The sequence below is a fragment of the Antrostomus carolinensis genome, unplaced genomic scaffold (assembly GCF_000700745.2).
Source record: "Antrostomus carolinensis isolate BGI_N321 unplaced genomic scaffold, ASM70074v2 scaffold14286, whole genome shotgun sequence".
Taxonomy (NCBI): Eukaryota; Metazoa; Chordata; class Aves; order Caprimulgiformes; family Caprimulgidae; genus Antrostomus; species Antrostomus carolinensis.
Genome location: NW_010324017.1, coordinates 73,601 through 87,482, shown reverse-complemented (window position 1 = coordinate 87,482; position 13,882 = coordinate 73,601). Strand labels below are relative to the sequence as shown.

At 41.8% G+C, this 13,882-nt stretch overlaps 1 protein-coding gene across 1 annotated transcript in view; it reads left to right on the top strand.

Annotated features, from left to right (window-relative positions):
• Window positions 1–11,946: 11,946 nt before the first annotated feature.
• LOC104527153 (storkhead-box protein 2) overlaps window positions 11,947–13,882 on the top strand; it is a 20,961-nt gene continuing 19,025 nt past the window's right edge. The window contains 1 exon segment of the mRNA XM_029085652.1: window positions 11,947–12,019. Coding sequence (XP_028941485.1) covers window positions 11,947–12,019 — 73 coding nt within the window.

Below are 13,882 nucleotides of genomic sequence, written 5' to 3'. Positions count from 1 at the left end.
GTTCAGAGGGACGGTCCGGTCGGACCCGGCCCGGCCCGGCCCTGACCTGAGCACACGGTTCGTTTGAAGGCAGCGGTGTCACAGCGCGGCTGAGTTCGGCCGTTGCTGGCAGACCTAGAAAGCTGCAGAGGTTAGTGGCAAAGCAAGTAAATCTGGTATATCTCGGCGCTGCCTTTGAGGTGCTTTATTGCTGGTGCTGGAGGGCAAAGAAACAAACAGGTTACCGGATTTCAAAGCATACTTAAAACACTGAAATATCTCATCAGTCTGTCTCTGTAATTTCTTCTTAATGTTTTTAACAATCGTCCAGCTGCGAAATTTCCAGACTGGTGGGTGAGGCTCCAGGTGAAGCCTTGATCAGCTACTGCAAAGTAGTCCTGTGTTTTCTTCCACTCCTAGAATGGAAAGTGGTATTAGTGCCTACACTCATAATGCTGGAAGCCTTTCCTTCCAGCTCCAGGAAGCTGCAAGTCAAGATTTTCCTGAAGCTGCAGGATGCTCTCACACTGTACAACTGCTTTATAGTTGCATCACAGCTCAGGTTGCAAATTACAAACCAGGCTGTTTTAAGATTTTTAGGTCTTAATCTTAAAATCTGGGACAGTCCTTGACGGATAAATCATGCATGCATAGTACTCCTGATGTGTTGGACCTGCTGCACGTGTGAGATGAGTCTGTATGCATGCAGTAGCTGGTTTCCAGACAGGCAGCCTGAGTTGTCAGGCATCTGGAAAAGTGGACAATTATTTCAAAAATATGGGAAGTGTGTTTTCATGTGCAAGCATGCATGGTCATAGGATTTCTGTGAATAATGTAGTGAGTCTGTTCCCACCTGGTATCAGTATTCACTGGGGAGCAGACCAGATATTGTTGAAAAAAAATGAACCACTAAGAGTGTAATGCAATTATTTGTACAAGTGTTTTATTCTAACAGCAGTGTTTGTGGTTAAGATTCCTGTGACTGCAAGTATATTTTGCAGGGAAGGTTCTTCTAAATAATCACTAATTCTTGCATTTTAAACAAGTATTTAAAGCACTGTAACTTACAATGCATATTTTTTTCAGTCTTTCTTAGGAGCATAGACTGCCTGATATGGAAACATCTTCATAAATCCTTGCCTACACAGTAAGGTGGGCTAAGGCAAGATGTTTCCAGACTTCATTTTCTGGGTTGTTTTTTTTATCACTTTCTGGAACTTGCTGCCAGCTTTAACCACCTGTGAATTAACTAACCAGCAGACCATTTGAGGAGAGTGGTCTGACTGCTGTCTGCATTTGCAAAATCAAATAACTGAGGAGTCAAAAGATACGGAAGTTGTTTCAGGATTCATCTCCTGTGGAATAACTCAAGAGGCAGCCTGCAGTTCACTCAGTTGCTTGGGAGCTGTCAAAGAAAGCAATATCTTATTTTACAATATTATTGAAAAAAGAGTGCGTGTCAGGCAAAGACAATTTACAACCCATTTATTTTCAGCATTCTCCTAATTCCCTTTATTTGAAGTAAAACCCATCTTCCTGATAGACCAGCTTCTTAGTTCCCTTAATCCTGCAGCAAAGTGATAATCCTTTATTTGTGACTTCATAGGCTGTTGCTACGGAGAATACTGTGATATCACAAAGCCGGCACTGTGACTTCACTGTTGGGGGAAGCTGTAGTTGAAGGAGATGGCCTGCTCTCTGAAGGCCTGGGAGAGAGTTTATGTGTTTCTGGTGTTCCGTAAGCACTTCCTAAAGAGCAGCATCTGGGAAACAGGCTTGCATAATGTCTGTCTGTGTAGGCGATGAATGATACAGTCAGAGGCTGTGTATGAGGGGAAAATTTGTGGTGATTGTGTTTGGCAAGGTTGCTCCTGCCCTTGGAAGAAGTTACCAGGAGGAAAATGTCACCAGGAAGTTACACAAGGCTTTTGATCCTCAGTCTCCAAAGATATCATGAGGAAATTACTCTGAATACCAGAATTATTTTCTGTAAAAGCAAGAACTCCTTTCTCTGTGTTCCTCTTTTCTTTGTCTTAAGATCATCATTTTCCAAACCCAAAACTTTCATTGGAAACACTAATTGACATCAAAATTTCCATCAAAAAAAGTTTGTCAGGAGCAAGGCAGAAGGCGTGTAAATCACATTCAAACCTTTGTGCCCTGAAGTAGACTTTTAGGCTCTTATTTATAAATGGAAGCATGAAGGAGATGTGTAACCTCAGGCATTGTAATTGAGACATTCAAGATATTCCCAAGTCACTTAATGTGCATGGATTCTTTTCACGTTCAAATCTGAGCATTTATGCAAGGTTCCAGAAATGAGGGCCTAAAATTAGGCTTCTAAGTAACTGTCCTGATTTTCAGAAGTACTGAAAGTACATCAGCACTCAGTGGAGTTAAAGGGAAGTGCAAATCTACATCAGTTTTGAAACTCGAGCTGTGACTATTAGAAACAACATATGGCAACAGGAACCAAATTTGTCTCCTTTGATAATCTCTGCCTTTGACCATAACAGGAGGTTTTTAGAGAAATAGTACTTGCAGCTGTACATGTCAAGGGTTATCTGATCTTCAAGAGTGAAGCTGTCAGAACCCAGGAAAAAATATTAGTGAAAGAAAAGGGTAATTCCTTTGTTTTAACATTTACTTTTTGAATACATTAGGGAGCATATGATTGAACAACTGGAAGATGCATTCTTGCCTCTAATAAAATTAGTATTTTATTTTTACTATTGATTATTCAGTTTTTCATTTTCACTTTTTTAGTGAGATCTAATAGGTTATGCAGAGGAATTTAGCAGGATTATGCATATACAACTGCCCCCATTGATACAACTTTTGGAAGCTGTGTAAGATAAATCAGGTTTAAAAAAACCCCAAACACTCTTATTCTAGAATAAATGAGGATTTACATAGATATAATTACACCAAGATAATTCTGGCAGTAAATTAGTCTTTTAGACCAAAGCCCTGAGGTCAGTTTCCATCTTATCCCTGTTACACAGATATTCCCCAAATTGTGTTCAGAGAGTATATACCAAACTAAAATCTATGGTGCAATACCTCGATTAGATGTAGTACCAGAATTAAAACAAAATATCACAATTTAAAGAAAAAACAACCCACAAGCCTCGTGCAGAAGCTTTGCAGACCACACATGGCAAGCAGGATGCACGTCAGGAAGCTCTGCATTTTCAAGTTCTCATGGATTACGCCTTCTTTCTATGAAACTGCATATGTGTTTTGAAGAGCTGCTCATAAAGCAGCAGAACACTTCTAGAGACAGTATTGGTGGTGAGATGCTTCACTGTTTTCACATGTTTTGATTCAAACTGCCCAAACCATTAGCATGCTCCCTCAGTAGAGTGGTGTTGCATGTCTGCCTTATTAGTATGCACACCACTAATTTACTCTCAGCTTTCTTTGCTGTCCTATAAGCTCCCATTCTTCCCCTGGCTTTGATCTTTCATCATAAGAGCTTAAGAGCAACCCTTCCGAGAACAAGCTGAATGTTTCGTTTTAGTTACTCTGCCGGTTACAAACACTGGGCGGGCTCATTCAAAGCTGCTGCAGGCGGCCGGTTCCCTTGGCCAGAGCCAGGCGCTCTGGCTCTCGCCTGAGCTGCTGGGAATGCTCCCTCTGCCGGGTCGCTGGCACTGGGGCTGAGGCTTTGGGCTGCAGTGCAAGATACATTTATTTTTTCAGATTTTTAATTGAGACTTTGAACAGAGGCTTTCATTGAATCCTTTGTGTGGCGTGTGGTGAAGGTCAGCCTAGGAAACAAAACAAAGTAAGCACCAAGGGGATGCAGAGCGCATGCAGATCAGCCTTCACAAAACAACTGTCCTGCTTTTTGCTTTTTTTCTTCACTGATAACACACAGCTGTTCCAGATTTGCTTATTCCAGCAATCCTGTAGACCCTTATATTTCCCCAGCCTTCCTACAGCTGGAGGTACTAAATTTATTTCTTACCATTTGGTTATTATTCCTGCTTCCGTTCAGCCCTGCTAAGCATTGGGTTCTTTTAACAAGTCTTCTTTCATCATTAACATCACATATGCTGCATCGCCTGCTTTAGAAATCAAACAAAAATCGTCTCTTTCCTCACATTTCCTTTTAACTTTTCCTGTGTTTTTTCTTTCTTACATTGTTTGTTGTTTTTCTCTCCAATCTACTGCTGTTGCTAATTCAATCTTTAGAGCCTAGGTTTTTCTTTAATTAGCCTCTACATCAGCTCTTTAAGACTAAAACTTGTAGCTATCCAACAGGCAGGAGGAGCAGCAGAGGTTTCAAGAAGTGCTTGTAGTACGATGTACGTCCCCTGTAGGCCTTTCCAAGGGCTGGTCTGCGCAGCAGTTCCAGCCTCTCAAAGGGGGTGGCCAGGTGAGGAGAGGAGCATGCAGCTTCCCCTTCACCATGTGCAGTGCAGTGTTTACTGATAATCAGAGGAGCTTTGGAAGCAGAGAGCCTTGTCAAGCTCTGGCTCTGGCAGAGACACTTTTTACCCTTCTAAATAGGAGTCATGTGCCTTTGGGCCCATAAGGTCTGGGTGAGTTAAAGTACTGCCTGTGGGGGTAGCTCATTGAAAGAATATGGCAGTAACTGTAAGCCCTTTTTTCTTATGGTCCAGAATAAGGAATGACAACATAATGACAAGATAAGGAATGACCTTTTTTTTTTTTTTTTTCTGTTTTAATGTGTTTTAAGAAAATAATATTTTGCTATGGCATAAAATATAGTCATTCAGAGCTTGGTTTTATACATCTCCTACGCTTTGATCTCAAAATTTTGTTATATGTGATTTTCTCTCTGTGTCTAGTGGTTACTTGTCCAAATTTGTTCAAGAAATTATTCCAGATCTCTCCCTTTGCTAGCCTTTTGGTTTGGTTCAATGTAAGCTGAGATCATCTCAGGAATCCAGTCTTGATATCCTAGTTTAGGTCTCTCTATACTGAATGAGAGGGCAAAGACACAACTATTTTTATGTGCTCTCATCTTTCAGAAAACTGGGTCATGGTGACACTTGGGGAGCACAAGGACTCTTCCACGCTCTAGTGCTTTATAAATGCTTGGAGAAAGTCCAAGAGAAACGTCTTGTCGAGCTCAGTTTAGAAGACAGAGGAGTTCTGGTCCCTGGAAATGGTTAACAATGTTCTGTGCAGCAGGGATCAATACCAAAAGTTTGGGATTTAATAGCTATATTAGAAATCTGAAAGACGGAATGGATAATGAAGTGGTAACCCTATCTGTCAGATCACAGTTGTTTGGATTCATTAAGGCTGCTAAGGAGGACTTCGGAAGGCACCAGAAGCAGCTGAGTAAAACAGCTGAGCAGTTCTGCAGCAGTGTAGGGCAGTGAGTGCAGTGAACGCTGACAGAATAGTGCTCAGATGTGTTAGGTTTCATACGGTGTGCACCTTGCTGGAGTCAGTGGTGAATGTGTTAGATGAGTTGGGGGATGGTACTGAAAAGTATAAATGTAAGACTCTAAATTAGGAGATCTATAAGAAGTCACACAAGAGAAGTCTGTGAAATTGATAATTTCATCCTTGCTTTGGATACTGTGTTCAGTTTTATGGCTCCTATACAGGGAGATTTTCAGATTTCTGAAATTTTGCTTAAAGTAAGAGCAGGAGATAGGGAGATGTAACTGTTGCAATAGTAGTAAAATGCCAGTTGTAGGTTTTTGTTTACTGCTTCCTGTAATAAAATGAGTGCTCAGGAAAATTAAGAAGCAAAAAACATGTTAAATGGACAGGAGGAAACATTTAATCTCGTGAGTTGTTTAGTTGTGGGTACCCCTGGTACTGTCATTTATTTGGGGAGGTAGCTTTTGGTTGCTGCATTTGCTGATAGTTATACTAATTGTGAGAAAAAATGAAAATCTGCCAGTCCTTGAGGATCTCAAAAGAACTGTTTCTGTTTGGAACAAGGGTATTTTCCTTAAGATGCAGTATACACTAGTGGCAATGTGTGCAGTTGGTTTTCTGTTGATTCCTCGAAGACCAGCAGGAGAGAGGCAGCAGATCTGGTGAGCTGCTGAACTGTTGTGCCTTAGCATTCCCTGTGTTCCTGTCCTTGCAACTGACTCCCACACAGGGGAGGCTGAAAGACAGAATTTGAAAGTATTTTAAGGCGTTGTGGGAAATAGGGACCCCTGCATCTTCCCCACGCAGGTAGAGCATAAGGGCAGGATATCCTAGTATAGCTACTTCATGTATGAGGGTGTGAGATATTTTGATTTCATAAGCACTAAAGTACATCTTCTTAATTCTGCTCTAGCCATAGTGAAAACACTGCTTTCCACTACAGGGTAAAAAATGACCCAGTAAACTCTCAACTGCTAAGACTTTGGAGTGTCTAACCTTTTCTTTTTAAAACCACTTTGGCACTGCTTTAATTGATTCCATGACTGGCCTTTTCATCAGTTCTCTCCTAGCCAGGAAAAACTGGGCTGTTAAAGGCTGCTGCAGTACCATGGGACTTGTGTTCGGTGTTGCAGGTTCTTATTTTAACCTGAAGTTATCTGCCAGTCATCACTATGTGTTTGAAAAGCTATAACCACTGCAGTGTGATACTTGGGATGAAAATTCTTCCATGGTTCCAGCAGTCAGTATAAATGAGAGAAGGCATGCTGTGTCATGGGGTTCTATTGCTAATCGTCCCTTCTGCTTTCAGGAATTTTAGCTGATGACTAGACTCTTGCTGTATGTTTGCTGCAGCATACCCAGCCACTCTGAAAATACATTCTGGCTGAACTGAAGAGGAGAGTGAAGAACATGTGGCTAAGACAGGCTGATTGTTATGTTTCAACAGCCATGTTTTGTGCTTTCAGGAGTATTTGCAAAAGAATATTTTTCTCTGACTTTATCAAATTTCCACCCTAAAAGAAAACATGTAGGTTTATCAGTTCGTTGGGGTTTTTTTTTGTTGTTTCTCATGTGCTCACTCTCTCTTGCCAAATCTTCTCTAGTGTCAGATTTTTTTTAGTGCTTCTATCTTTTCTTACATTTGCTGTTTGCTGCCAGAAAACAGGGAGGCTTTGTTTTTGAGAAGGTGGTAGGGTGGTCGATGACAATATAGCTTTAATATTAATTGGATTTATTTAATAGTAACAGGTTTCAATGCAAAAAAACCCCTGTAACTAACGAAATCCTCCTCCCCTCCCATCCCATGGTGCTAGCTATAAAATCTGTTAGAAAATGCTTTTGTGTGGTTTAAGATACCACATACCTTCCAGTGAGCTATACTTTAAAGAAGCCTCCTTTAGCAGTCACATTCTAAAAAGGCAGTTGTTTAACTTACTGGGCTTCTGGGGGAAGGACTTTTGTAGGTTACTTTGTTTTTCCTGTTAAGACTTGATGGGTTCATTCAAATGCTGTTTACTGGGTTATTGTATTAGCAAGTGTGGCACGGGGTTATGCTTCTGTTCTGCATTAGGTAACATTTAAAATATTGTTTGTTTTTAATTTTAGGGATTTTTTTTTTTTACTCTTTTTAGCACATGATCAAGTGGAGATGTGTAAAAAATGGATAACGAATAAGAAGAATGGGATGATCAGAGATCCTTAATCATATCCACAGAGCGAGCTGTTAAAGTTTAATGGACAAGATCATGGTCTTGGGAGTCAAACCAGGAAATATTTGCTTCAAACTCAGTAGTTGCAGGCAGCATAAAAAAAGATATCTGTAAGGTTGTTCAGTTGTGGGGTGACGGTGAACCACCGATGTAGTACAGCTGTGAAAAAAGCAAGTTTCATTCTTAATATCTATGGAGTAGGGGATTTCCTCTAAAAGTATGGAAATTTCAATTTCCTTGTACCTGACACAGGTGAGAAGTTAGCTGGAGCACTGGAAAATGGTGCAGAATTCTGCTTGTTGCTTTTTAAAGAAAAGTTATGGAAGTTAGAGTAAATGTAGAAGAGTCCTCTAGAAAGATTAAAGGGACAGGAGGGGCAGATGTACAAAAGAACATTAAAAGCTTGTGCTTTCTTCCAAGCCAGTGGATTGAGATCTGAAGGAGGGGAGTTATGCTCTCTGCAAATACATAGGGCTGTAAGCAGCAGGAGGAAAAAAAAGAAGAGAGTATTTAAGCTTCTGGACATCGGCACAAAAACGGATGGGCAATGCTTGTTGGGATATTGCTGAATTTAATACTCTGATCACGTTCCCTCTTGTGTTGTCTTCAGTGATTTCCTAAAGAACCAGAGATTTGTTCAGGTAAGCCAAGTGGAACTTACTAGCACACTGCAAGTTGTTATTAGTGGAGCTCTAATATGTCAAAACTTTTAGTATGAACAGATTTCCTAAAGAGATATAAGTGTAAGTTTGTACTTTCTGATGTTCTTGTTTCTTGATGTCTGGTTTCTTCTGGGGCCACAGGGTTCATGGGTTGTGTTCTCCCAGTCCAGCTTTGTGAGGTTGGTTCTTGTCGAAGTAACGGTAGATGACCATAGTCTCTGCAGCTACAGGCTCGGAATGCTGAGTGTTGATGGCCTCTGAAATCCAGGATCCACTGAAACTAGTACAGGCTAGTCTCAGTTTTCTCATGCTCTTAATAACCTTGGCATCTTTTGGTGATGTTCTTTTTTAACCTTTTTTGTTCTCTGTTCCCACCCCCCCATTTGAGCACCTTCCTTTTCCCCTCTTGAGTTTCCCTCTGGTAATGGTGAAAGGGTTGTAGCCAAGGAAGGGAATCCCAGGCCTGGCTTGGGAGGGCTCAAGGATGTATGGAAGCTAATGTGGAGTTGGACAAAGGAGTCTGTTCAACTCCTCCACCACAATATGTGTGCAGGGGAAGAGAATGGGGTCTTTACATCATCTGCTTTCTCAGTGTATGATGGAGATAGATCTCAGCCTACGCTGTATTCTGTACCGATCTATTTGGATGCATGTGCATGGATGGAGTTACACAGAGAGAAGTACATGGTCTGTTCATGCTGTACACTGTCAATAAGGCAGCTTTTGTTTCAGTGCCAACTTCGGTCATGTGCTGGGGCGGGAGGTGTGGGATGGAGGAACAGAGTAGCTGCCTTGGTTGGGACGTGCATGTGGTATTTTGGCTAGGTCTTCCTCCTGTGAGGTCAAGCTGCAGTAACATCACTGATGATGGCAGCACTTGTTTGTCCATCAGCTTCAGGTCTTCTAAACATTCTTGTTCAGGTGTTCCCTGCTGCTGGTCTCTCCTTTCACTTTTGCTTTCTGCCATGCTTGAGGTATTGGGCGCTTCTTCCTGTTCTTACAGCTGCTTAAGGGCTGTGTAAAGGTGCTGTGAGCTGATGAGTTTGAGTTAAGGTGTGCCTAGGTGCACGTGAGAGATGTATGTGCACCCTAGGTACAAGTGCGTGCTCAGCATGGCCTCGGTGTCTCTAGGGCGTCACATGTGCAAGAGGAATTGTCTCACTCAAAGAGCTTGTAATTGTAGTAGTCTTCAGAGTAGTCAAGGGGGTCCCAAGTACATAATTTGGGTTCAAGTGTTAGAGAAATTTGTTAGAGAGAAGGGGTATTTGGGTTGTGGCATTACCTTTATCTTTCTTCTGCCCCTGTTTTAGCATTGGTGATAGTAGTGTGACTGCTGCTGCAGGAACTTGTGCATGTGTGTGGAAACAGTACTGCATGCACAAGCCCAGCTATTGAGCTTTGCATGAATGTTGCCTGGCGCAAAGGAAGAGAGAACTGGAGCTCTCATGTTTTCTTTCACTAGGTGTCTGCTGTAATTCACTTCTAAGCCCACAGGATTTTTTCTTCTTGGAATGAGTTTTGTTGCTGTAAAAGTGGGTGTGGGCTTAGTGGACAAACAACCAGAGTTTCTGCAGGATGATCCTGGGGGACCCAAACATTGCATGTGCCAAATTGGATTCATTAGAGGCTTTGTGGCTTATCCTGCAGCCCTAGGGAAGGCAAAACTCCTGTAAAGTTGAAGGAAGGTTTCCTGGAATGAGGCCTTTCAGGGAACACAGAAATAGATGACTGTGTGCGTAGCAAAAACCCAGCTTTTCATTATGAGATCTTGGCTACTGTGTAACTACAGGTGTAGCAAAGCACCTGGTTTATCTTACACTTGTAAATTAGCCTGCTTATAATATGGCTTTGCTGCATAACAGTCACCATAGAACTGTAAACAAAAGTGATGTTTGTTGGTTGTGTAACCCAGCTATTTAGTTGTCCTCTTGAAACACTTAGGTAGACCTATTTTAGGCTGAGTCTGACTCTTTCACTGCCAGGATAGTTGGAAGGCTAGGGCTTGCAGCATAGGGAGGTGGTGACCGTTGTATTTAATTCAGTGCTAAACACTTGGTGAGGGGGGAACCTAAGAGAACTGCCTGTTCCAGCACAGCACAGGGGAGTCCTGAAGTGCTGTGTTTCAGGATTTATGGATTATGTGCCTGCTATGCTTCATACTGTTTCAGAGTGCTTAGGATACAGGAACCTTTAGAGAAGTGCCTTGTGGCAGCACTCCTTGTTTTGTTTGCCCTTCCATTTCTACATATCGGTCTTCTCATTTTGGTGACTAGACCATAACTAGAAATAGTTCTTTAGCAGTAAAGGCATTTTCAAATGTTGCCTTCTCTTAAAAGAAAATCCTCAAAGAACTAAAAATGTTTCTCCAAAACAGCAGCATCTGCCCCTCATCACACACTATTCCTATCTCTTCCTTGTTTTCCTGATGCTTTAGCTTAGCATATCCTCACCAAGCAAAGGAAAACCTAGCACTGGGAGTGAGATCTTGACACAGTGACCTCCTTCTGAGCATTACCTTCTTTGTCAGTAGCAGCAGAAGCTGAAGCATCTCCGCTGGCTCTCGGCACTTTGAGCAGTCTGACGTTTTCTGTCTGGCGTGGTTTCAGGGCTCACTTTGTTGTGAGCCCAAATGGTGAATGGGGTGATGAAAAACGAGCCTGCAAGAACTTGTCCACTGCTTCTAATGTTTTGATGAGCAGTTTGCAGCAGCACAACTTTGATCCAGTGTATGGCAGAGCTGTTTGTTATGTGCAGGTCTGCAGCATTCTTCATGACTGACAAAGGAGAGTAAGTCTTTCTTTTTAATCAACAGAGTAAAAACTGGTAAGTGTCGTGCTAAATAGTGAATAATTTAAGAAAATACTGCTCTTTGTAAGTGTGTGTGTGTGTACATATGTCTCTGCATTTGTGTTTTTGTTTATTGGGGGGTTGTGTATTGCATCAGGAAGATATGCTAGGGGTGAATTTTTTGTCTGGATTAGGGGGTTAAAGCTTTAACTTGTCTTTGCTGATGCATGTAAATAGCTTTCTTGTCCACTTAATGAGGATGCTGGCTTGTTATCCTGTACTGTGCAGCTGGGCACCGTTCCAGAAGCCGAGGCACTTGTTTCAAAGACAAAGAAGCCAGGCAGACGAGGGAGAAACCTGGAACGTTGCGCGTTGATTTTTTCACAGCGATGACTCATTTCAGTTCACAAAGGATTCTGGGCAGGGTAGTGAGAAGTCAGGTTGGCTGATCCATTCCTATGACTTCACTTTGCAGAGAGCCAGGGAGAAGAGGAGTGACACTGCAGAATCCGGAGGCACTGCAGTGGAGAGGTGCTTTGTGAAGACTGTGAGTGTCTTCGGAACAGGGGGTGGTGTCAGAACGTGATTCCAGATGTTCTGTGCAAATAGGGCAAAATGAGAGAGATGTTTTCAAAACACTGTGTGGGAGTTATATTTGTAGTCCCCTTTAGATTCTCTACCTCCACCTCTCCTGTTGTTTCTTAACCATTTATTTTTTGTACGTATCTGAGAATTGTGTGAAATAGCATTCCTTTCGGTGGACCTGCATAGATACTGCATTATTTTTTATTTTCTGGAAGCCCCTATTTCCTGCTTTAAGAGGTGGGTGTTCAGCATATTACTGCCTAAAAGAATGCATTGTTTTTCTTCTTTCAGGTCCTGTGGCACTGACCTATTGCTGCAGCCAGCCAGCTTCCACAGTGATATAAAGCCCCAATATGCACATTGTTGTTACATGACAGCTACTCTGGATACTGTACTGGAGCATAGAACCAGACCATAGGGGTTCAGGTAAGTCCCCCTTTTTTAATATATTGTGTGCCAGTAATATAGACATGGACATTTATTATAAGGGGCATTTGAAAAATACCGTTTGAGGAAGCACATTCTAAAGCACACAATATACTAAAAAAACCACAGTCCCACCCTCCTTCCCAGGAGAAGCAATGCCACCAAAATCTCCTCGACTGAATCCTCTGGGAAAGTTCTGTGCTCCAGCAGAAAATTTCTGTGATCATAGTTGTAACATGTGCTGGGATATCACTTTGGATCAGGAGGCAGGTGGCCACAGGACATGAAAAAAGAAGAGGAAACTTAAATCACAGGAAATACGCAGGATGAATGCATGCAAGACAAGTCTTCTGACTGTGAGCAATTTAGCATCTGTTTTTCAAAGTTAGTGCCACTTGGTGAACCTGGAGATCATGCTTTTAGCTGGGTCTGAATGATTAAAACGATCAGTTTACATGGTTGAACTGGCAAGGGAGTAGAACTTTGTTCAGAGGCCATTGTCTGTCTTAGGTTGGTCATTAAGATTGCTGTGTTTTCTTCAGGCTAGTTAGAATTGCCAGGTCACGTTCCTGGAGCGGTCATGAGCTGCATCTTGAAGGTAAGGTGTGTTTTGGTGTGCGTGCCTTTCAGGAGCTTGCTGGTTAGCGAATGTGTTACTGCCTTTGTTGAGCCTTTGTTTAAGCTGCTCTTAAACAGGAATAAATGGACAAATCTTTAATGTATTTTTTTTTTCTTGTTATCAGTCCTCTGATTTGTGTGTCTAGTAAACACAACCTGCAGCTGTTCATAAAATACTCCAGGAAATGTGGTTTAAAAGGAGGCTGAGAACAGCACAAGCAACACACCTTCTAATTATCTTTATTTCACATTTTGCCAGTAATATATGTTACTTTCTGTGTTAGTGTGCTAGTGTGGATCCAGTAGTAATCTAGGTAGTACCACAGAAATCTTTATATTCTTCATATTCCCTCCTGTTGTTTAATCAGATGGAAATGTTGTCTGGCTTAAAATGACAATTACATGTCACTGTTGTGAGTTCACACAGAAAGGTTTTGTTTGCTACATCTATGTAAGTATTCTGTAATTAGGGTGATTCAGTCACGTTGGGGCTTGGGAGTAAAAGGGGTAATGTGCAGCCCAGGTCAGACATGCGACTTCTTCAGCATCTGTCCCTTCTTTAAGTCAATCTGAAAACGCACTTTTCTAGAAGAGGCTTTTCACTTAATGGTATTCTTGAAAAAAAGTTAACATATTCTAGGCTGAAGAGCCCTCGTTTTGGTTTTGCTGGCTACCTTTTGTTTGAAAAGAATCTTTCTGTAGTTCCTCCCAGGCTGAAATCCTAGGTGAGTGTTGACCTGAACAGGCCGTAGGCAAGATGTTTTTCATAGGGGATTTCTGTTGCAACCACAAGTCTAATCATGAGGTGCCATGAAGTTACTGTATTGTAGTTTGATGTTTTCTGATTAATAATGTAGTTCTGTAAACAGCAAAAGTAGTGAAGTCAGATTTCCCTTAACAAGTGTTTTTTTGACTGGATTCTCTCCTTTCTAGTGGGAGTTGGCTATGCCTGAAGCTCTGTACAGATGGAGCACGTGTAGCAAACACTCATCGTAGAATCTCTGTTGTCTAGTGTGGCTTGACCTCTCTGGCACATGCACGTGCACAGACTGTGATTGCACAAGCCTCATTTCCTGTGCAAACCAGACTAAAAATCATGTTTAAAGTTTGTCTTGATTCACAGGAAATAAAAGGTTGAAAAGGTGTTGAGAGGCTGGATGGAGAAGAGAAACTGGGCTTTGGCTTCCTATATTTCACAGGATTCAGAGTGTAATCAGAGGGTTTCTTCCCCTCTGGGAAGGGGGA